At 46.8% G+C, this 23225-nt stretch overlaps 4 protein-coding genes across 4 annotated transcripts; 2 read left to right on the plus strand and 2 right to left on the minus strand.

Annotated features, from left to right (window-relative positions):
• Positions 1-8162: 8162 nt before the first annotated feature.
• Positions 8163-11471, minus strand: LOC128267256 (gamma-soluble NSF attachment protein-like). Its single transcript, XM_053004061.1, has 5 exons — positions 11221-11471; positions 10836-11146; positions 10494-10769; positions 10220-10405; positions 8163-10151 (listed from the first exon to the last, which is right to left on the minus strand). Exons 1-5 carry the CDS (start codon positions 11339-11341, stop codon positions 10092-10094), a joined length of 954 nt encoding a protein of 317 aa, XP_052860021.1. The 5' UTR covers positions 11342-11471; the 3' UTR covers positions 8163-10091.
• Positions 11472-11743: 272 nt separating this feature from the next.
• Positions 11744-13276, plus strand: LOC128267250 (pleiotropic regulator 1). Its single transcript, XM_053004055.1, has 3 exons — positions 11744-11879; positions 11945-12081; positions 12144-13276. Exons 1-3 carry the CDS (start codon positions 11767-11769, stop codon positions 13274-13276), a joined length of 1383 nt encoding a protein of 460 aa, XP_052860015.1. The 5' UTR covers positions 11744-11766.
• Positions 13277-13616: 340 nt separating this feature from the next.
• Positions 13617-18862, plus strand: LOC128267242 (transitional endoplasmic reticulum ATPase TER94). The gene is made up of 5 exons (XM_053004043.1): positions 13617-13867; positions 14849-14951; positions 15277-17313; positions 17394-17548; positions 17621-18862. Exons 1-5 carry the CDS (start codon positions 13851-13853, stop codon positions 17721-17723), a joined length of 2415 nt encoding a protein of 804 aa, XP_052860003.1. The 5' UTR covers positions 13617-13850; the 3' UTR covers positions 17724-18862.
• Positions 18863-19768: 906 nt separating this feature from the next.
• LOC128266961 (mucin-5AC-like) lies at positions 19769-21944 on the minus strand. The gene is made up of 2 exons (XM_053003750.1): positions 21068-21944; positions 19769-20995 (listed from the first exon to the last, which is right to left on the minus strand). Exons 1-2 carry the CDS (start codon positions 21942-21944, stop codon positions 19890-19892), a joined length of 1983 nt encoding a protein of 660 aa, XP_052859710.1. The 3' UTR covers positions 19769-19889.
• Between the last annotated feature and the right edge of the window lie 1281 nt (positions 21945-23225).

The raw sequence follows: 23225 nt of genomic DNA on the forward strand, positions 1-23225 counted from the left end.
CTTTTAGTTTGCGGAACAATTTCCAATAGCTCATGCAATAAATTTGTATAAACAAAAATTCCCACCACTAAAAGGTGACGCTGTCGAACACCTTCAATTGCTTCATGGAGGGCCATTCCAACCGGATCGTCCTGCAAGCAACCTTCGGGAAGGGATGCTTTTGAGCTCTCTACCTGCGATGGCAACTGACATCGAAAAACATATATTCTCTCTATCGTTAATAACTAATTCACCCGAGGGATGTCTGTAACTTGACACTTCTACCTGCTTTGGTGCAGAAAACGCAGTTAAGGTTAAGGTGTCCCCACAGACTGGGTGAAGCGTATTGATTCGTAACCAATGGCATAGCGAACCGGAGTCCTAACGTTCGGTACACATAAGGTAGGTAGGGTCACATAATTTTCACCAAACAAAAGGTAACCCTCGAAAAAGAGGGATCGATCGATGTTCCTGTTGAATGGACTGACTTTATGCCGTTGCTCTGTTGAAAACATAATTTGGTGCTGCGGAGCGATGAAGATCAAACGTGACCGCGCACTCTGCGATAGACACCGCGGTGCGTTGAGTTGCCCTTCGCCGTAAAGCCCACACAGTTGTCCTGGGTTGTCGAACACATTCGGATCCCAAGTGGTTGGCTGTCTGTGGGCATATCTTTCGTCTCGATTGACTGTTAACATAACACACCCATTGGACGCAGTAGTGATGGCGTTTACGAAGGGAACTCTTGGAACTATATAAAGATATCCTGAAATTTCGACTGTGGAATGCTCCACAGGCCCCTACACAGGTACGTGGTTATTACAGCATGTCGGTAGGCAGACTCTGCATATTTTTCAGAGACTTCATGAATGTCGACGGCTAGCAGAGGTCGGCTAATTTAGGCGCCCGTTTGTTGTTTTTTTACTGCCTCCTTTTTCAATCGACGCACGCCGCTGTATTGCGATGGTTTTTTTTCTACCTTGCGGTCGTTCCACAGCAACGCTCTCGAGATGTCGAAAATTGGCATCTTCCGGCTTTCAATCAGCACCGTCCCTAGGCGCACAAGATCAAACTGTAAGCTGATTCTGCAAGCCCCGTATTTATGCTGCGGCTTTTTAGAGACCAACGAGACGTTTGGCCGGAAGACTAAGGTAACCTTACTCACGACGCTCACAGGAAAAGGTTGACGAACTGATAGCAAATCACAACGACGACATGGCGACGACGACCGATTCCTGATAGCACATCAAGCGACCGGGCCTGACGACCGAGAAACAGATTTTACCAAATTCACAGTCCGGATTTGACACGAACCGATCATGCCCGTTACCGAATCGATTATTGCAAATGCACTTCTGGGCGGAGGACTTTCTCTTCATCTCATGCTCCACGAATCGCCATTCACTCACAGCCGGCTCTCAAAAGTTAACGATTTTGAACGGGTTTTTGCCGATTGCTTGTGAACATCACTTTTTTGGCCAGCCATTAGCGGGATTGATGCCGAGAGAGAACGACACCACCGTGCGCGTATACAAAATTCCAGCATTCATCAAAAGCCGACTAACAAGGGAAGGGACCACGGTTGCGTCTGTCGCGTGTGTAACCGGCACATGTTGCGTCCAGCGGAGCGGATCGAGAATTGTTCTTTCGTGGCTTGTTTTCCTTTCGCCTCGCGAGTTTTCGCCAACTGTACAGTTATGTTTCCCTGGCGAGCTGATCTCGCGATCGCGAGGTGTTTTGTGAGCTCGTTATGATGTTTTTGGTGCTGAAGTTATAGGTGTTGAGTTACACTTTGATTGATGCTTGCTGAGTTAATTAGGAGTTCAATGGTTTCTTTGAATTACTACACAATCTATGTGCTGTGCAATCGACAGATAACTAACAGAGCAAAAGGGCTCGCTGGCCATCTGTTAAACCAGGTTTCTTCTAACCGCAGATTGTCTACCGAACTTATATGTAGACGCAGCCTTATTAAAATGTTTCGAAGTTCCTACTACAGAATAATTTCAACTTCTAGCATTAACACGCTGCAATCACACATAATGATCGACGTCAGATTGCACACTGTGACGTGCTCAACAATAAGCACGTCGTCGCCAGCCTCCGTCGTCGTCAACGGCCTCGGTTTACTTGGTCGGTGATCTATATCAGGAGCCAACGGGGCCAACGATCGGCCCACGGTACCCTGGACCGCGATGTGTGCGCTGTTACGTTTGTTGATATAATTTAACTTGCCAGCACCGTTCGTCTCGTCTATCAACAGGAGCAGAAGGATGCACCAAGAACCGGAAAAAGGAGCAGCTCCGTCGTCGCCGTCATCATCGTCATCTCTTCGCCGACGTTGTCATGTTCTGCGCTGACAAACTGGTCTTGTTTCGCGAAGCAATGCACGCGAGTCTCTCTCGCGTCACTTTGCACATTGGAATTATCGTGTCTCGCGCCACGGTCATAGTTGCGGGTTTAGTCATAATAGAAAGTCATAAATTTGAAGCCTTTAAATTTGTAGCCTCGAAATTGTGAAAAAATTGAACCCAACATTGACAATGGTGCCAGGGCATTTGTTCATACGGTTACCATCAAAATCGATGAAAACCTACGCCTATATTTAAATATGATTTGATGGATAAACGATTGGGCGTACAATTGGCGCTCGGACAGCATGTGGCTTTAACATACATAAGAAGATAGTAAAAAACTTGTACCCATGTATAGGGTTTTCAATCTACACGGCAGCACGACAGTGTGGCCAACGGCTCCTGGAAGCATTTTGCGCGTGCATACGAACCGGTCACGGTGCCCGCAACCCGCTGCACGGCATTATTTTCATATTTAAATGTAGCGTACACCAGAGTCCGCCCCTCTATCGGGTGGGGGCAAACCGCAAACAAGATTTTACTTCTTTTTCAATAACCAACGCTCAAGAGCGCAGAGCAGGGCGATGTCGGTGCACAAATAAATCGCAATTGCCCGAAGAGCTGCGTCTACCATCCCTGCGCCGAGCGACCGCAACATCGTAACCTTTTCGCTACAGCATGCTTCTTCGTACACTTTGTTCTTACAGACGGCCGGCCAGCCACCAGGCCCAGTAGTTTGATGTTGTTTGACTTGTGTACCGGACCGACCGACGCGAGAGTGTTATCGAGACCCCTTTTTTGCGTTTCCCCGATTGTTTCGCCTCTTCAATCCATCTCCTTATCGCGCGGCAACAGGCGCTCATTATATGGTGACCGGTTGTAATTACTCCTTGGCATTCCTTGGGGCACGTTACGTAAGGCTGCCATGTCGCTGGTCTGGGGACCAGCGGTTTTGAACGCAGGAAAAAAGTTCGACGATGGACAAGGCTCCGAAGATCCGTTACGGTGGTGGAGAATTACAAAATAATTGAAACAATTACCTACTTCCACACAAAAACTGGTCGAACAAAGATGGGCATGTGTTGTACATGGAATGGAACTTTTGCACTATGTTTATTAATATGTTTTGCTTCGTGGTGCGAATGCGAAGAACTAGAAATAAATAGACACCCGTCACAGGGGAACGATGCGTAACAATCCAGAACGCAACTCTGGCTGACTGTTTCCTACTTCTGAGTCGACGGTTCCACTGGGTGCCCCTGGCAATGGTTTAGTGGCACCGAGCGCGGAACGAAGAATTGCGTGCCTAATTATGATCATTAGACGCAGCATAAACGTGACGCGCGTCCGATGGTTTCTGCATACGCCGGAACGCTGCGTGTTTCGTTGCCAGACAACCCAGACGGTAGCTCAGCACTTCTGCTTTCCTTCCCAGTGTGGCTTAACGAAACGGAAAGTTTAACGACGGAAGGATCTTTTCGGGGGACACGACACGATCAATGTGTGTGAACAGTGAAATCTTGTGAAGGTATTTATTGGGTTTTCTTCGCTACCTCGCATTTAAACACTTCATTTCATGGCTCATTTCCCACTTCCTGTGAGGATTGGTGGGGATTGGTGACAAATGCCAGACCTACCAGCCAAAGCACGGTGCATGTTGACGCATCTTGAGTAAATAATCAAACGGGGTAATGAATTCTAGATTGTGGGCGGCTAATGGAAAGCTCCATTATCCTGGCTATCTCCGAGAAAACGATCACTGAAACCACTTATACGCGTCGAGAACCAATGGAACTGTTAATGTAAAGCGCCGGTGACAGTCAAAAGCCAGATGTTCTCTGGTGGTGCTCTGTACTTGATTCGTGGAGATTGTCTACAACTCGGAACAATATTCGTAGAAGAAGGTTTTTAAGGAAAGTACGAAAAGATTCCAGCGAGTCGTTTACAACTCATCATTAGATATTAACTATACGCTCTGTTCTTATCATGCCACTGCATTCAAAGTCTTGAGTAGTTAATGGAAAGTCTGCCCTATAAATTATAAAAAAGGGCAATAACCGTTTAGGGGAAAGGAGCACCAAATCCTGGGAAAACAGGAACATCCTGGCTGTTTAAAAAACAGGCTGTTTACTTGAAAGTACCTTGCGTGCAGGTGGATCAAAATAAAACCTAAATAGGTCCCCAAATCTAAATTTTTCAGTTGGCATGGACAATTATTTACAAACTCCCGTTTGCGAGTGTTCTTGCAAAATGGTACGGAACGGAGTTAACAGTAAAGAAATGATGAAGAGCGGAGACCCCTTCATGAGAGAAATATAAAACGAAACTTCCATGAATTCTTTCAATATGATCTGCCACCTGAAAAAAAATGCAACTGTCCATTCCCAGACGTGCACTGAAACGGTCTGCTTCTTTTGCCGACCGTTGCAACTGATCATCGTCCTCATTCTTACCGTTCGGAGTGTTTATCCTATTTGCGTTTTCAGTTTTGCTTTCTTCTTCACTATCTCAATAATGTTTTCTCCGTGGTTCGCTTTCTCCCAATAATTCTTTTCAAACTTCTTCTCGTTGCGTCTTTGGCTCGATCTTAACGGATTTGTCACACGTTGTAAGTTGGAAGCAGTGCACAACAGAACTTCGTTTCTCCTTCACTTGTGAACTTATGCTTAGAATTTCTACGCTTTTATACGGTTCGACACTTTACGACGGTCACCGATAGCAGAACGTTGAACAGAAAAACTGTGCGAAAGCCGGCCGGGATTGAGAAAAAGTTCAGGTCAGGTAGATCCGAAGTGAACCGTGGGTCGACGCCAAGAAAATGCTAAAGATGCTGAAGATTTTTGTGACGTTTTTTTCCCGTTGCCTTCCATCCTTTGTTGCATATCTTTCTTCGGCATTCCGTTTCACCCAATATGCGGCTAGGAAGCTCGGATGGCCGCCTCCGTTTGGCTATTCTCAAACACACTCTACCCACTTTATGGTAGCTGTAACGGGGACCTCATCCCTTTCGCCATATGCCGGTACAGGGCCACGAACCGTGGTAGTGAAGATTCGGAGCTGTAGCTTTCTTCAAAACGCAAACAGCATAAAAAGGCACTAAACTTTAGCGAAGCCCCTGGCGCGGGACCAACAAGTCCAGAGCACGCCGAAACGGACACCAGGGTGGATGGGTGATGGTGTAACCCTTTTTTGGAACGATGCCAAGACACCAGCCACACCAGTTTACGGGCGTCTATCTTAATTAGTTGATTTAATTTAGATCACACTGTGTCGCATCGGCACGTCTTCTACGCACGGCCGTTATTCTCATTCCGGCGGTGTGCCTGTTGAACACTTCTGTTGGTTATGTTTCCCTCGCTGGTTTCACAATCTAATCAAGCACAAATCGTTTGGGTTCTCGTAGCAACAAACATGGGACATTCCTCTCCGATCGCTCTGAAAGTATGGGGAAGTGCACAGAACTTCCCCTGGGCCTATTTGCTACACAACAACTCACCACTTGGCACCACCGATTGGCAGAAGTAATTCACAATGCAACCTTCGGGTCGAGAATGTGCAACAACACTTTGGCATATGCCAAACGGCTTCTTGGCGGAATGGCTTTGCGTGGGAATCGCGCACCAAACGATCGGAACACAACTGTATCACATCTATTCGGTGTCGGGACGAAGCAAACTGGTATTAATCCATGATCTATGCTCCTTGATCCGTTTGTTGGTGTATAAAGATCTCTAATTGTGACAGGTTTTAACCCTCGTTTGCCAAAAACCAATCAACGCCGTCGCGTCCTGTTGCACGAGTGCGCCGCGCGAGAGAGAAAGAAAGCCGACCGCTCCGAATCCGGCTGTGTTTCCAACTGAAAACGGGTTTTTCAAAACTCCGTGCTGATCGATGCAGTCTCTCTTTTAGCTTAAGTTTTCTCTTCCCTTTATTCTTGAATGGAGTAGCGATTGCCTGGCGTTCACTAACACAACCGAAGCGCAACACCCTCTCTCCGGACATGATCGCGAGAAGATCTTCTACTCGTCAGCTGGCAGCATTCGAAATCTGGTTTTCTTCTGGAGATCCGCTCTCTCTCACGATCTCGGGCTCGTTCTTTGTTAACGTTGGCTTATTTGTCCTTCCAGAGACTAGGACCTGGAGGCGAATCCTGCTAAACATCGTGCCAAAACTCTCGGTATTCCTTGTTAGCAAACAAGAGCATACGTTGGAGTTGCTCAACGTTTCTCTTGAATGCTAAACGCTTGCTGTAATAATTAATATCAAATTAGTCTAACATTCGTTCGAAAAATTTATATTTTTGATCTGTTTCTGATTTTTAATGGGAATTAGAACCGACAGGAAAGCATGTCCATAAGTGACTGACCTCGATATGGTTGTATAAACTACCAAAATAATACACAACGGCTCATTGTGTCTCTTAAAAATGATATTAATAATGTTAAGCGAAGCCCATCAAAGAACAGATTTATGCTGTTAGGTGGATGGAGCTGGGAGATCCATGGACCGCATGTATTGGTGATCGAATTGTGATTGTTGCTTCATATGTTTTCGCTCGTTCCATCATCAACCATTATCGCGGTCCGCTTTTCCCGTTTTTGATGGTCCGCCGTGGGCTCTTCTCTATGTTTGCTCCTCTGCTCGTTTGCTTAGAGCATCATGCATCTTAGTGATTTGTTGATCCTTCTTCTCCCTTCTGCTGCCCATTCCCATAACAAACATTGGCGCTATAGAAGCCGCCAATGCGTTCTCCATTATTATTGTGAATGAGATTTATTTGTACGACCTACGCGACCGCCCAGTTGCCTGTGATTGAGGATGGTTCTGGTTTTTTGTCGGTTCTGGAGCAGTAGGTTCAAACAGACGACATTTGAGGCATGATAATTGACTGACTGAGCATTCCTGATACCAACATAACCAGACTTCCGCCTGCATAAGGCTCAGATTGATGTAGTTTTTAACCTATTTCTAAAAATCTGGCCAAAAATTTATCATGTATTTATAAGGATTATTATTAAAAAGGATTATTTTTCGTTCGGTCAATCATGCCTTATCTGGAAAGGCTCAATTTGCATCATCGTCCATTGTAAATCCTTTTTACCCAAAACCATGATCATATTGAAAAAGGAGCTATAATGCGAAAATATCGTTGCCCGGCTGCTGAAATTTTCCACGTTCATTGTTAAAAAGACCTATTAAGACAAGATGATCCTTCAGTCTGGCGATAACCATAATCCAGGAAACAATGGGAACCTGATGGGTTGAGGTACAATCGTTGAGCCTTCCCGTTTCGAAAATCCTTCCTGAGCCACGACTAATCACAATTGGGATATTTTGCAGGTTATTTAATCTGACAGTCCCAATCAGATATCCTGTGCGGTTCTTGAAGGTATATGAGGTACGAGGATTATAACGGAAGAAGCTTGGAAAGTCTCGTCCAGCATATAGCGCATACTATTATATTGAAGACATTTACTATCTGGATTCCACAAAGATTCCCCAACATAAATTCGTTTGCAGACCAAGGATTGGTATATATCTGGATGTTGCCAAAATGAGATAAAAGTTCCGTCCGTAGGAAACACAGAGACATTTACACCCAACGGAGGCTGCAGTGAGTACTCGGAGGCACGAAACTTTGGTATCCAAAGAGATGTTAAGATGACGAAACTATCCATTTATTCACACCCAAAACGTGCTTACCTATGTTCAATCCAAATGTTTTTTGAGAATGCGCCGTAGCATGTAAAGGCAGCGTTTAAAAGAACTCATGAACTGCAAATACGCGCGCCATTTCTAGTCACTCGTGCCTTGCGTGTGTATTTCAAAGTGTTTATTTGTTTTTTCTTCTCTGGAGCAGAATTTTTCTATATCTTAAACACTACGATCAAATTTTTATAACATGTTGAAGATTTTAGCCATTTTCCTTGTCTTCAATCCCTCGCAGCACCTGCCGATACCGCATCATTTCGGCTGCAAAATTGAGGCCGAACATTGTATTTAACGTTTTGCATTTTTCCGATGATACGCAAAATTGTGAACTATCCCATTAAAACAACATGATTCATTTTCTTTTCTTTTTCGCATCAATCAGCCACACCTTTCAAGAGTAAAATAGCGCCAGCGTTTTCGATGCAATGGTAATGATCAAGAATATGGGCTCTGTTCTCTTTATCTTATTTCGACTTTAGATGCGAATCAGCTTCAATCGTGATAATCCTGAATTGGAATGTTTAATGCCAACACAAGGTACATGTTAAATGAGGTTGTGGTTTTCGCGCCTACGTCAAAACTAAATTACCGCTTGTTCAAAAATGAAACTAAAGAGAGGATTAACCTTATGAGGGCTGAAAACTTTTTATTCAACAGATTTTCTACCGTTTACCCACCAGGAAGTAAGAAAAACAGTACAGTTGATGGAGGACAAATTCTTGCCCTCTTAATGCTTAATGAGGTAAAATAAATTGCGGTCGCTTAAAATACGAAATGATGTGCGATGTACCATAGGCAAGGGATAATATATTATATGCACTGTACAAGCTTCGCTATCTTCGTGAGTTATCACCATCGAATCGTGGCACTGATATATTTTTACGATTTGCCGTATTGGATGAACAACATGTTAATTCTTTGTTTGTCTGCACAGATCTCAAAAGTTTCGCTCGCTGCTAACGTTGACCTCTGTTCTATTCCAGTGGCATTCCATTCACACGTTTCAGCTCTCCTCGCAACGATACCAATTGGGTTATCCTTTTCATTATTGATTTCTTCGAATCTTTTTTCTTTTATTGAAATATTTCATCTACAACAGGTTTGATTGATAACAATATTCTTTGCATCTTCGCTACTTGCATTGCACTTTTCCTTTCTATCTATTTATAATTGATAACTTCATTGATTGCGGGATGCTAGAGGGAAAACGGGATAGAGAGAACGTGGGGAGCGTTTACGGCTGATAGCTCATATGTTTCACACACTAATTTAATGCCATTATCATAAACGGGATTTTAATTTTTTTTGTTTGCTTTCAATGTAACTCTGCTTTTGCTTTTCTCTTACATTCGAATGGTTCTCCATTCTCGTGTTAATTTCGCATTTACTGTGGATGCTCGCGATTAGGTGTACTGAGCAGATTTAGCTTACATGTTACATCCTACAGGGACTATTTAATTACATTTTTGCGCACAGTTTAAAACAAAATGTTTGATTTTAGCCGACGTTTGCCGTTTGTCTCCTGGAAACAAGCCATACTTTGAAGCATTTCCTTTACATAAGTAGTTATGATGGATATATCCGTTTTCATTTGCACTTTGTTTTCAAATCTTACTTTCTTTTTCTTGTGTCTAAACAACGCGAACCTTGGTTTGCTTTTGCCATCAACCACAAATGTCCGAATATTCCGAAATACGAAACACTTTCGACTGCAGTAGGAAAACAAGGTACGATGTTTGTTTGTTAATCAGTCTATAAACAGTTTCAACTTTCCGAAAACTGCAGCATATGAATTTTACACATTTATTGTAAAACGTTTGAAAAAAAAATCAAATCTCAAAGGAACGTTAGGTTGTTTTTTTGCAGTTTGTAATACGCTATAGTAGATAAAGCTTGCGCGTACTTAATAGCAACAAGTTTAATCATAGTACCACTTTCAGGTTGTCCGTAATCGTAATCATAATGAATATAATATTAATAAAAGCATATTTATCACACAACTCTTAACGGTGCCGTAGTATAGGCGGCCACTTTTGGACAGACGTACTAACACAGACCGCCTTCGTCTTCGTCTTCTGCAACGGGGCCGGCTGATGGTTTGGATGTCTTTGGAGGGAAATAAACAAATTATTAAATGCCACCGCTTCGCGGTTGAAACCGTCATCCATACTCACATCGGCACTATTCGGCGAAATGTACGAAGCGGTCGCATTTTCGATAACGTTTGCCTTTGGCGCAATCGACACACCCTTCGGAAGGGGTAAGTCCCGTGCCAATCGAGCGTATTCGAGGTCCATGTGGCGTATAAAGGGAGAAGAGAGAGCCCGCTGGGCTAGTTCCGGATCCTCATCATCGTACGCCTGCGGGGAAAATGAACCACAGAGGACATTATGGACATATGTACGTTATGCGGTGCCATGTCGCATTTGCTTCAAAACCAATACGAACCAGTAACAACGATTCCAATGTTTGCACCTCGGCGCTATCGCAGCAATTGCCCCATTCCTTGAACGCCTTCTCGGCAGCCACGTAATCACCGCGAGCCAACTGAACGAGCACTAGCGCAACCGCCAGCCGTCCTATGGCGCCATCAGACCCTACTTGCTGATGCAAGCCGATCTCTCGCCTAATAGCATCGGCGGCCTGATCATACATGCCAAGCTTCACCATAATACGGGCCACTTTACTAGCATACTCTGCCCCCTGACGCGTCGAGTCTTCGATCTGCAGATCCAGAAAAGCGAGATATTAAAACACGAGCGAATAACAGGCCCACTTCACTCTACACACCGTAACAACTTCTACGGCCTGCTTGTACAGCTGAAGGGCATCTTCCGGGTGCGTTTGCTCCAATATCTTGGCCGCCTTATCGAGGACGGTAGCTCCCGATTCCGGGGAACCGTGCTGTTGATACAAATGGCACGCACGCTCTGCCAACTTCCGGATATCGCCGAGGTTGTTCATTTCTTTGCATATCAGAATGGCCTGATCGAGGCACTTGGCCGCATGGAAAAGGGCCCGGTTTTGCCGATGGCAATCGGATGACTTCATCAGACAATCGCGGGACTGATCGAGCGATTTAGCATTGCGGAAGCAAGTGGCTGATACCAAGACCCAAAGATAGACGCCCAGTTAGTGCGTTTGTGGCCACAAACAATACGCCACGATTACTCACCTGCTTTGTTGTACTCTTCGGCCGCGTTGTCAAAATCCGGACGCCATTTCAGGATGGACGTTTTCAAGCATTTCTCCGCCTGGCGAATGTGCTCTTGCGCTTCCTCGATTTTGCTGGACATTTTTCTTCCAAAATTGAAGCACAAATGCTGGTGCGAAGGATTCGGCCTGGACACGGATAACAGTCGTACTCGGACTCACGAAGATACGCCCAAAAACACCACCCGCGAAAGTGAAATTACCGAGCAGTGAAAAACGACAATCGAATTTATTGATTTTTTTATTTATTGATTTATGTGACAGATGACAGCTCACGCCTTTTGTGATTGTTCTTTGTGACAGAAAAAGCAGGTTTCGAACAAGAGACTGCAAAAACTGTTCTACTGTCCTACGACGTCTGTCAACCATTGTTTACCTTTCAGAAAAACAACGCGCCGCTTGTCGAACATTCACGGTTTAGTAAATAAACTAAAAGGAAGTGTAAAATTGTTCGGAAAATAGAGGTTTCCTTTTCACTGTAATCGTAAACTGTAGCAATTTTGTTCCCATGGAAGAAGTACAGCGGCACTCGGTGCACACGTTAGTGTTCCGTTCGCTTAAGCGTACCCATGATTTTTTCGTCGCCAACCAATCGATGCTGCCGGAGGTTGACGAAGATCTGTAAGTACATAATGGACAAAAGATGATGCTTTCGGTAAGGCATGACAGTGTTCCCACCTTTTCAGTGAGAAGCTAAAGTACAAGATCAAAGCCCACGATACGTATGGATTGGTATTCGATCGTGCGGCCAAAGCTAAGGCATTGGCAGCCAAAAGGAACGACGGCGAAAGGAGCGATGGAGCTGCTGCGGCGAAGGATGCTGGTAAGACCCGGAAAAGCCCGACTTCGGGTTGTGCTTTACTAACGTGTTGTCCTTTGGTACAGTGCTTGCTATAACCGCCGGAGACCAGGACAGAGGTACTGCGGAAGGAGTTGGCAGCCAGATGGCCCTGGTGCCTGCCGCAGCACCGATACCGCAGAGCACTTCGAGTGCGGTTCAAATACTGCCGAAAAAGGCACCGACCATACCGAAACCAAAGTGGCACGCACCATGGAAACTTTGTCGCGTCATTTCCGGCCATCTTGGATGGGTTCGTTGTGTAGCAGTGGAGCCGGGCAATGAATGGTTTGCTACGGGAGCGGCAGATCGAGTGATTAAAATTTGGGACTTGGCCAGTGGAAAGCTTAAACTATCCCTTACCGGGCATGTTAGCACCGTTCGGGGACTCGCAGTCAGTCCGCGCCATCCGTACCTCTTCAGCTGTGGCGAAGACCGCCAGGTAAAATGCTGGGACCTGGAGTACAACAAAGTCATCCGGCACTATCACGGGCATCTGTCGGCCGTCTACACGATGTCGTTACATCCGACGATCGATGTGCTAGTCACTGCCGGGCGGGACTCTACTGCACGCGTGTGGGATATGCGCACAAAGGCCAACATTCACACACTGGCGGGCCACACGAACACGGTCGCGAGCGTTGTGACGCAGGCGGCCAACCCGCAGATCATTACCGGTAGCCACGATTCAACCGTGCGGTTGTGGGATCTTGCTTCCGGTAAAAGCATGTGCACGCTCACGAACCACAAAAAGAGTGTCCGTGCGATCGTGTTGCACCCGTCGTTGTACATGTTCGCATCGGCCTCGCCCGACAACATCAAGCAGTGGCGCTGCCCGGAGGGCAATTTCATTCAGAATCTCGGTGGTCACAACTCCATCGTGAACTGCATGGCCGTCAACCCGGAGGGTGTCTTGGTGTCTGGAGGTGACAATGGCACAATGTTCTTCTGGGACTGGCGTACGGGGTACAACTTTCAGCGATTCCAGGCCGCCGTCCAACCGGGGTCGATGGACAGCGAGGCGGGCATTTTTTCAATGATTTTCGACCAATCCGGATCACGGTTGATTACAACCGAGGCCGATAAGACGATCAAGATCTACAAGGAGGACGACGAAGCAACGGAAGAATCCCATCCGATTAACTGGCGGCCCGAAATCATCAAACGCAGAAACTATTAAAAAAGAAGAGTAAAGCCGCACTCTATGATGAAAATAAAATATGAAAAGTATCTCTGGATGTGCAAAGTAATACACTTCCTTTAGTTTTGTTTAAATTCGTTTTACATGTTTTAATTTCTCTTAAGTTCAATCTGCCAATGGAAATGGAAATGCGGGTGCGGCATTTGTAAGGTTTGGCTTGCTCAATTGGCCACCTCTGGTTTTCGAAGTCCCACGTACGTGCTACGCGGAACCGTACAACGTTTCGAAATGTCGTTCGCACTGACGCAGCTGTCAACCAAAAAGCCGCTTTCTCATCCAGTCATCATTGCTGTCTTTGCCGTAGTCGTTGTGCTTTTCGTCGTTGCGTTGCTGTGCAGTGGTAGTGCGGAAAGCAGAATAGAACGAGCTCAATTTCTTCGGCCAAACGCAAAGAAATCGCAGTCAGCTTGACTAACGATTGAGATTGAAGACATACAGTAAATCCGTTCGCAGCAGGCCCCGACTTTGCAAAGTTTTCATACAAGAAAACAGGAAGTGAAAAGTGAGCCCGTACGCCACAACGCCACAGTACAAAGAGGATCGCACTCTTCAAATGGCCGACAGCAAGAAGTGAGTATGATATTTGTGCAGGATTAGTCATACCCATCCCAGTAGCCGGTCCTTTAAAGTGGTACGCGGAACAAAATTAGTCGAGATGTTACAACGAAAACGACACAAGAAATATAGTGGATGAACCACATATCACGGTTTCCAATGGGCCGAAGTTGTGCGTTCAAATGTGTGCCATTGTGTGTGTGTGTGCATGTATGTGGAGCTGTGTTTGTACATGCGGAACAAATGGGAAAATGGTTTCAATTTTCGTTTGTCACGATAAGTAAGGCTCGACCTAATTGCTTTTGGCATGGTAATAGAGAGAAATAGCGATTCTTCACCATCGCTTCTTCGAAATTTAGGATCGCTTCGGGATAAATGATTTTATCAGCAAAGCCTAATACTAGGCCTAATACCGTTGCGTCAGTCTTTTGTATGCGAAGTTGTACAAAGAAGATAGAGAAGCGCTCGGCTTCGAATAGCTGTGATTTGTATAAACAGGTCTTTATTACATAAAGCGTGACCTTAATCAAGATCTGGTAACCATAATTAATGCTGGCTGTGCGTCCGTTTGACTACTTTGATTCAATTCTACGTAAAGTTTGTCTTGTGAAACTATCGGAATTGTAGCTTTACTTGGTCGCATCGTAGTAATCCGGATCCTCTTGAACGGTGATTTGTTCCTAACCTGCTGATTCAGGGTTTTCACATTCGGTTTCTCGTTGAAATGGAACTTTCGCGAAAACGGAAATACGAGAAATGTCCAAATCATGTAGTGTCTGGCGTTCTCTTTCTCTCTCTGTCCCATACGCCATGCATGCACCTTATTCCGAAAACTATAGGCCATTAACCTATGTAGGTGCCATCAGACACAAGGGTTCCACGAACCATGAACCCATAACCAGCTGCTTTGAGATGACGGTGTTTTTGTTTCAAAACTGCGATAAAACTAATAAACGATGTGTTTTTTTAAACTCTACTGTTTCTTCCCCGAATCAGCGACGATTTGGCAACCGCCATTCTGAAGCGCAAGGATCGCCCGAACCGATTGATCGTCGATGAAGCCGCCAACGATGATAATTCGGTTATTTCATTGTCACAGGTACGTAAATATTTTCATTTTTCCGAAATGGGCTTTATTTTGTTGAACTGTTCAGTTCATGTGTGGTAACATTTCATGAGCGATAAGAAATGACCTCCAAGGCATGTTTCGTTCAATGATCCATGTTTCAAACGTAATCGGCCATTTAAAACAAATTTTGAACATTTGAGGAATTCGAAGTAACATAAGATGGTCCATCGTCAGAAACAATATAAGAAACATTAAAGCAGTCCTTGGCTTGTGCTCAGCCTCCGGAAGCCTACTTAGGTTAAGGACGCCAAGCCAACTGTTAACCAATTCGTTTGTTGTTTGTTGAAATTTTTAGGCGAAAATGGATGAACTGGAGTTGTTCCGGGGCGATACCGTGCTGTTGAAAGGCAAGCGGCGCAAGGAAACGGTTTGCATCGTGCTGTCGGATGAAAACTGTCCCGACGAGAAGATTCGCATGAACCGCGTGGTGCGTAACAATCTGCGCGTCTGGCTCGGCGACGTGGTGATGATTCAATCTTGCCCGGACGTAAAGTACGGCAAGAGGGTCCATATCCTACCGATCGACGACACGGTCGAGGGACTGACCGGTAACATGTTCGATGTTTACCTGAAGCCGTACTTCCTCGAGGCGTACCGTCCGATCCACAAGGATGACACGTTCATCGTGCGTGGTGGTATGAGGGCGGTAGAGTTCAAGGTGGTCGGGGCCGATCCGGCACCATACTGTATCGTCGCGCCGGAAACGGTTATCCATTGCGAGGGCAATCCGATCAAGCGCGAAGAGGAAGAGGAAACGCTGAACGCCGTTGGGTATGATGATATTGGCGGTTGCCGGAAGCAGCTGGCACAGATTAAGGAGATGGTTGAGCTGCCTCTGCGCCATCCGTCGCTATTCAAAGCCATTGGCGTGAAACCTCCGCGCGGTATTCTCATGTACGGTCCGCCCGGTACGGGTAAAACACTGATTGCCCGGGCCGTGGCCAACGAAACGGGTGCGTTCTTCTTTTTGATCAACGGGCCCGAGATCATGTCGAAACTGGCAGGCGAGTCGGAGTCGAACCTGCGGAAGGCTTTCGAAGAGGCGGAGAAAAACTCGCCCGCGATCATCTTCATCGACGAGATCGATGCGATTGCTCCGAAGCGTGAGAAAACACACGGTGAGGTCGAACGTCGGATCGTGTCCCAGCTCCTAACGCTGATGGACGGCATGAAGAAGAGTGCGCACGTGATCGTGATGGCCGCAACCAATAGACCGAACTCGATCGACCCGGCGTTGCGTCGTTTCGGGCGCTTCGATCGTGAAATCGACATCGGCATTCCGGACGCGACGGGCCGTCTGGAGGTGCTGCGGATTCACACGAAAAACATGAAGCTTGCCGAAGATGTCGACCTCGAGCAGATTGCTGCGGAATCGCACGGTCACGTCGGAGCGGATCTGGCTTCGCTCTGCTCGGAGGCTGCTCTGCAGCAAATCCGAGAAAAGATGGATCTGATCGATCTTGAGGACGACCAGATCGATGCCGAGGTGCTGAACTCGCTCGCCGTATCGATGGAAAACTTCCGGTACGCGATGACCAAATCGAGCCCATCGGCGCTGCGTGAAACCGTTGTCGAGGTGCCGAACACGACGTGGACCGACATTGGTGGGCTGGAGAACGTGAAGCGAGAGCTGCAGGAACTGGTACAGTACCCCGTCGAGCATCCGGACAAATTTCTCAAGTTCGGCATGCAACCATCGCGCGGCGTGCTGTTCTACGGACCGCCCGGTTGCGGTAAGACGCTGCTCGCCAAAGCCATCGCCAACGAGTGCCAGGCGAACTTTATCTCCGTCAAGGGTCCGGAGCTGCTGACGATGTGGTTCGGCGAATCGGAGGCAAACGTGCGCGATATTTTCGACAAGGCACGGTCGGCCTCGCCGTGCGTGCTGTTCTTCGACGAGCTGGACAGCATCGCGAAATCGCGTGGCGGCAACGTGGGCGATGCCGGTGGAGCCGCGGATCGTGTGATCAACCAGATTCTGACCGAGATGGATGGTATGGGTGCGAAGAAGAATGTGTTCATCATCGGCGCCACTAACCGGCCGGACATTATCGATCCCGCCATTCTGCGCCCCGGCCGTCTCGATCAGTTGATCTACATTCCGCTGCCGGATGAGAAGTCGCGCGAAGCGATCCTTCGCGCCAATCTGCGCAAAAGCCCCGTGGCCGACGACGTCGATCTGAACTACGTCGCGAAGGTGACGCAAGGCTTTTCGGGGGCTGATTTGACGGAAATTTGTCAGCGTGCCTGTAAGCTCGCGATCCGTCAGGCGATTGAGGCGGAGATTCGACGCGAGCGAGACCGTGCGGCAAACCAGAGCTCGGCAATGGACGTAAGTGTCATGCTGTTTGTGGGAGCTTCAATTAGGTGCTGTTACATTGCATATTTCTTGTTTCACTACTCCACCGACAGATGGATGAGGAGGATCCGGTGCCGGAGATTACGCGTGATCATTTCGAGGAAGCGATGAAGTTTGCCCGTCGATCGGTTTCCGACAACGACATTCGCAAGTATGAAATGTTTGCCCAAACGCTGCAACAATCGCGCGGTTTCGGCACCAACTTCCGGTAAGTGAGCGAACCTACGTTCTTGGCGTCATGTTGTGGTATTCGTATTTTAACGTGGGCTGGTCGTTCCAGGTTCCCATCCGGCCAGGGTAACAACAGCGCGCAGGGTCAAGGATCGTCGCAACCGACGAGCAATAATCCAGGCGACAATGGGGACGACGATCTTTACAGTTAGATTTGCTAATAGCTTTTTTGCCACCTCCGTTCTCATACAGTTCGGGCAGATTAGCTATTAGAGTTAGCTGCTGCTGCTCGATGGAATCATCGTTGCTCCGGCCAGCGACCGGCTCTACCGTAAGACCACCATAAACATAAACCGCCTACTTCTCCATCATTCTAGCCACTCAAGTAAAACTTTTCTGTTTTCATCCTTCTGAGCAATTCTTTTTTTATCATCCACCCGTTCTTTTTCCGTCTTCGTAAATTACTTGTATGATGGTGTCTTACTGATCTTGAATTCCAATACTAATTTAAACCAATACAACATGCAACGTGTACGCTGTAGTAACAACGAGCCCGAATTCAAATAATGGGCAGGTTCGTTGCATGTAAGCCCGCTGTGGTCTGTCTTAAGAGACTGGCAGCTGGTTATCTGCATGCGACACTGATGGCACGTCCCAAAAGACTCGACTGAAAAGTAAACGGTTGGGCGGTAACTAATTGAAATGCGTTTTCTTGCTTGTTTTCTGCGGTGACATTCACTCTTTCTTCACACACTGCAGTCTTCTCCTTTTCCCCACTGTCCGATTTCTCATTTCGGAGAATTATGTGTAATCGCGTATGGATCGTAGTAGAAATAATTACCGGAAAAACTGTCATTCATTTAAGCGAAACTTAACGTGGGGTTCCAGACCTCCACACATTGCCGAAGTAAAGTTCGGAAAGACGCGTTGTCTTGCATGGGACTGTATGGGACACTCGGTGTCTATCCCATGCAAGACAACGCGTCTTTCCCAACTTTACTTCGGGGGTGTGTGGAGACCTTCCCTTGTCGATAATTGTAACGAAGGAAGAGTTTCTGCAACGGTTTCTCCTCTGACCGTATCGCACTTCTTCTGCAAAAACGAGGACAAGTAAAAGAGGTGAAGGTGAAGGAACACGACGGTGTCGAAGTAGAACGCCGCCACAGGCCACTACCCCTCTTGTGTGTGGTATAGTTTTCTTATTCTTTAGGATGGAACGAAAAGCAAGAGAAAGTAAGCCCGCTGAAACCTTTAAATTGTATTTTTACGGGGAACGAAAATAACACATAAGATGAAGTGAAGTGGATGAGAAATAAACCACAAAAAAAATAAAATAAATCACAAAAATGAGGGAACAGTTGATTATCTTTCAAATGCGTTTACATTCTTTCCAACTCCTTTTTGTTGTGGGTCGTAAAACAAAGTTTATTTCACACGAAAATGTGATGTTATTGAATACGAGAAAGAAAGTTTTAGTGCTAAAAACTTCAGGTAAGTAGCGTAAATGGAATTGTTATTTGTTATGGACTTTGTATTGAACAGTCTAAAGCCTTAGTAACGTTCTCGTCATTCTCGGGGTCTACTTGATCCTGTTGTGCAGTGGAACCTTGGCCAATAAGTAGCTTTCCTTCGGATGTTATTGCTTCTTTCATCAAAGTCACCAGACTGCATTTGCTTCCCAGTGCCCTCCCAGAATGAAAGAGAAGCTGATGCGGATGATCAAATGCTACTCTTTTATTTCAAATACGTCTACTAGTGTTTTGTGTTTTTGTTGACATGTTTAGCGAAGAGACAGCGATTTTTAGTGTTTCTTGAATAACACGAATTATGAAACAAGCATGTTATCGTATAAAACTAAATCCTTTCCTGACTCACTGACGTCTGATAACGAGTAAAATGATGTTCAAATTGATGACGAACAGTAATAAAAATCAACTCACATGTACACAAGATTAAATCCTAAGGTGCTTGGAAATTCATAACTTTGCACCTAGAACCATAAGCTTATATTCAAATTCTGCAATATACACAATTACAAATATGTAGAACATTAATTTACATACGCAGACGTTAAAATCTGCTTGGCGTGCTACTGCACTTTTTGTGTCCGTCCGGCAGAAACGGGCGTTCAAAAGTTCTGTGTCATGGTAGAATATACGAAAAGATATTTGTTTGTTTGCTCAGACATATTGGTTCCATTTGTTTCACTTGTATTGTGAATTCGGTGTTCATTTAAAAATCTGTCGCAAAGGTTGAAAAGAAAAGACCTCTCCCATTGATGGGTTACAATTGATTTTACTGCACGCCGTACTTATTGGTGTTTGGACAGTGTTTTAGCTGCTTTAGATCACAACACAAGAACTCTCGGAACAATGCTATCAGAGCGAAGATACATGAGCAGCTTCCGGCGGCTTCTCAAGGCGGTTTCCTGCTCCGCCGATTGAGTGGTGTTGCCCTGCGACGAGAATCTTCGGTAGCACCATACGTTTTACTACTGGAGGCAGCCGGTGGCTGACTGGTGACCATGGGGTACTGGACACTTTTAGCACGCTGCGCTGAACGGAGTCGTGTGATTTTGTGGGGCTGGATTTCGTTTCCAATCGCACCCGCTGGAAACGAACGTTTTGGATGTCGGTCTTGACCGGTTGCCGTACCGCCGTCGGGATCGTGATCGATGCCACCGGGCGACCCCGGCCGACAAGTTGATCGGCCAGCAGGTTCCAGCGCTTGAGTCGATCGATCAGTATGGCCGATTTTTCCCGCGGAAGTTCAAGATCGCGCAACAATAATATCAGTTCCGATTGCGTTATGCGATGTGGTTCCGTTTGCCGGCTGGTGCTGCTGGTGGGTGGTGTGGTGGAGCTCTGGGTGGGGGTGTCCGTGGTGCTGGTGGCGGACGTGTCGGTGGTGATGTTTTTGGTGGCGACGATCCGGTTGATAACTCGCACCATAGCGGGCTTTATCGCTGATGTTGCCGTCGTCGGAATTACCTTCAATGATTTCGTTGGAACCTTTTCGTTCGGCAACACCGTTTTAGACACCGTTATACCGTTAACGTTGGCAACGACGATCCTACGCGGTTCCGTGGGCGAAGTCGTGATACTATCGGTACTTGAGCACCTTTCCGAATTCGCAGCCAACGCAGTGTCCGTGGCGCTGGTAACGATTTTTTTGATCGACGGCGTTGGCTGCATCACGCGGAATTCATTTGTGTCAACAACAATCTTTAGTTTCTCCGGCGAAGGAAGGATTTGCTGGTCTTGTGGCGGCGACGGCGACGGCAACGGCGACGAGTGGGGTGATGCCATTGGAGACGGCGGTGGCGACGCCGGTGGTGTCGAAAGCTTCGGTGGTGTATCGCTTTCCGGCTCCTGTTGTTGCGGCTCGTCAACTTCTTCACCTTTCGCATCATCGATAGGATTATCGTCATCGTCATCGATCTCAATTGTCAGTATTGGTTCTTTCTTCGGGGACGGTGATATTTCTGAAGGTTAAAGAAAAATAAATAAAGTCACTCAGTTTAAGCGTCCACTACCCGTGATTCTGTGATACGTACCTCTAGCGGAATCCTTACACAAAACCGGCGTTTTCTCCGATGCTGGTGAAAGCCTTGTGCCAGCACCCCCCGCTTCCTGAATGTTACCAGTTGGTAGTGAGTGGCGCAAGATGCGTGGTTTTTTTGGCTCCTCCGTAGTGTTATCAACGGTCGCCCATGAGGTCGCCAATCGTTTGGCGGCTGTGGCCTTCGTCATTCCGATGCTCATCGACGGTAGACTGCTTCGAGTGTTCATGGTTTTAACCATATTTAGATGCCTTGCACTCTTTGCTGCTACGGATGTTGTCGCAGCAGTAGAAGCAACAGTGGCCACAGTGGCCACAGTGGCAGCCGCGGCAGATCTCGTGGCCCTTGGCGTGACGGTCGGCCTTGTTGTTTGTTTATCCATTTGTTTGGTGTCCGGTGCGATTTCCTTGAAGTCTTCAAGGCAACTGGAAGCAAGCATCGGCCTTGTCTGGGCCATCACGTAAACGGGCCGCTTTGCTGTGCTCAGGTTTCTTGGGTATTTCACGGCCATTTTCTTGGAAAATCCATCGACGCGACTAACATCCGTGATGAAAGTGCGCGTCAGACAAAAGTAGCAGTCCACGGAGTGATCGTTCGGTTGGCTCCAAAGCATCGGAACGCAAAATTTGAATAACGGTTTGCTCGCGAGTCCTTGCTTCCACCGGAGCAGGGTATTGTTGCAGATGTTGCAAACGGAAGGCGGTCCGTAGGGATAGTTTCTCTTGGAGGTGCGCTCCTGAAAGTATGCCTCATAAGCATCCAGCATCGGTTTGGTCATGATCGAGCGCTTATGATGCGACGGCGTGTACTCGCCGCACACGAAACAGAACAGGTTCTTCGGGTTGGTACAGGACGGTTTGACCGGCATCATTGTTGTTGCTGGTTACAACACAAACTATTCCATGAAAACAGGACACCAAGAAACACTGACCTAGCCTACGGGAGTGACAGGTCACTGCGAAACGACTCTAAGTAACAACAAACCGCAACGTTTACAACTCTCGTTTACAACCTTATCAGTTTTTACGGCGACAAACACATGTTGATGCTAAGTTCCTTCACATTACAACACGCAAGCACACGCATGAAAGGCACGCACGGAAGCACAATCGTAAGATCGTGTGGCTTAAGCTAGGCTACCGAAAAGCACCAATTCGCCGCTAGGACAAAGACCGGGACTTAACTAACTCAATTTCGATCAAACTAAATTTCTCAATTTCGGTCCTGGCGTGCGTGCGATAGTTTTTGACGTACCCTTAAAGTACAAGTTTACAATCGGTGAACCGGTTGAACTGGTCTAGAGCACGGTGGCGGTGCTCGAACACTTTTCGAGTTCAACCGTTTCGGATTCGTGCTCGAATCCCACTTCGCCCGATCGAGCAGCGCTGCGGCGAATTTCGAAGGGTTTCTACAAATTTTGCATTTCAACGCGCGCTTTCTATTCGTTTATTCGCAACACGTGTGAGGTAGTGTAATAAAATAAATATCCGTACCGATCCGAGGCACAAGGTTGGGAGTCATCCTATGGGTCTACTACGAATTCCGATCAGTTCGCCAAACCGTCGTGCCGGTGAGAGTAGAGCATCGAACAACGAAGAACCTGTAACCGAGTCGACATATTTGCACGTCTCGTGCGAGATGTCCCGCCGAAAGAAGCTCACCTGGAATGCGTTCCATGACTGGCGCCGAAAACGAGACCCTATTCGAAGTAGGTGCATACTGGTGCGGTGGTTGATAATCGGGTTGCTGGTAGTATGGTGGATACTGTGGTTGTTGGTAGTATGGTGGATACTGTGGGTTGGTCGGTTGCTGTTCTCGGGTCACGATGTTTGGTTGTACTTGAATCGCTGGACTCGGTGGCGGATATTGTTGGTTCACCGTGTCACCTGTACTTCCTCGTGGAGCGGGTTGCGGGTGCCCTCCATTTATGTTGTCTAGGTCAGGGTCAGGAGATACTTTCGTACAAAACGTTGTTGTAATCCACCACTTTCAAACTCACTTGCATTAGCTCCAGGTGCATACATGTACGCCAGTTGTCCTTCGGAATATTCTGTGCAGCAGAGAAAGTAACAAACCGTGCTTTTAAAAGCCTTCCACCAAATTGGTTGCCCTTGCTCACCTGCCGGCATAATCGCAATTCCGGGAGCATCTG

This window comes from Anopheles cruzii, chromosome 2, assembly GCF_943734635.1.
Source record: "Anopheles cruzii chromosome 2, idAnoCruzAS_RS32_06, whole genome shotgun sequence".
NCBI classification, from domain to species: domain Eukaryota; kingdom Metazoa; phylum Arthropoda; class Insecta; order Diptera; family Culicidae; genus Anopheles; species Anopheles cruzii.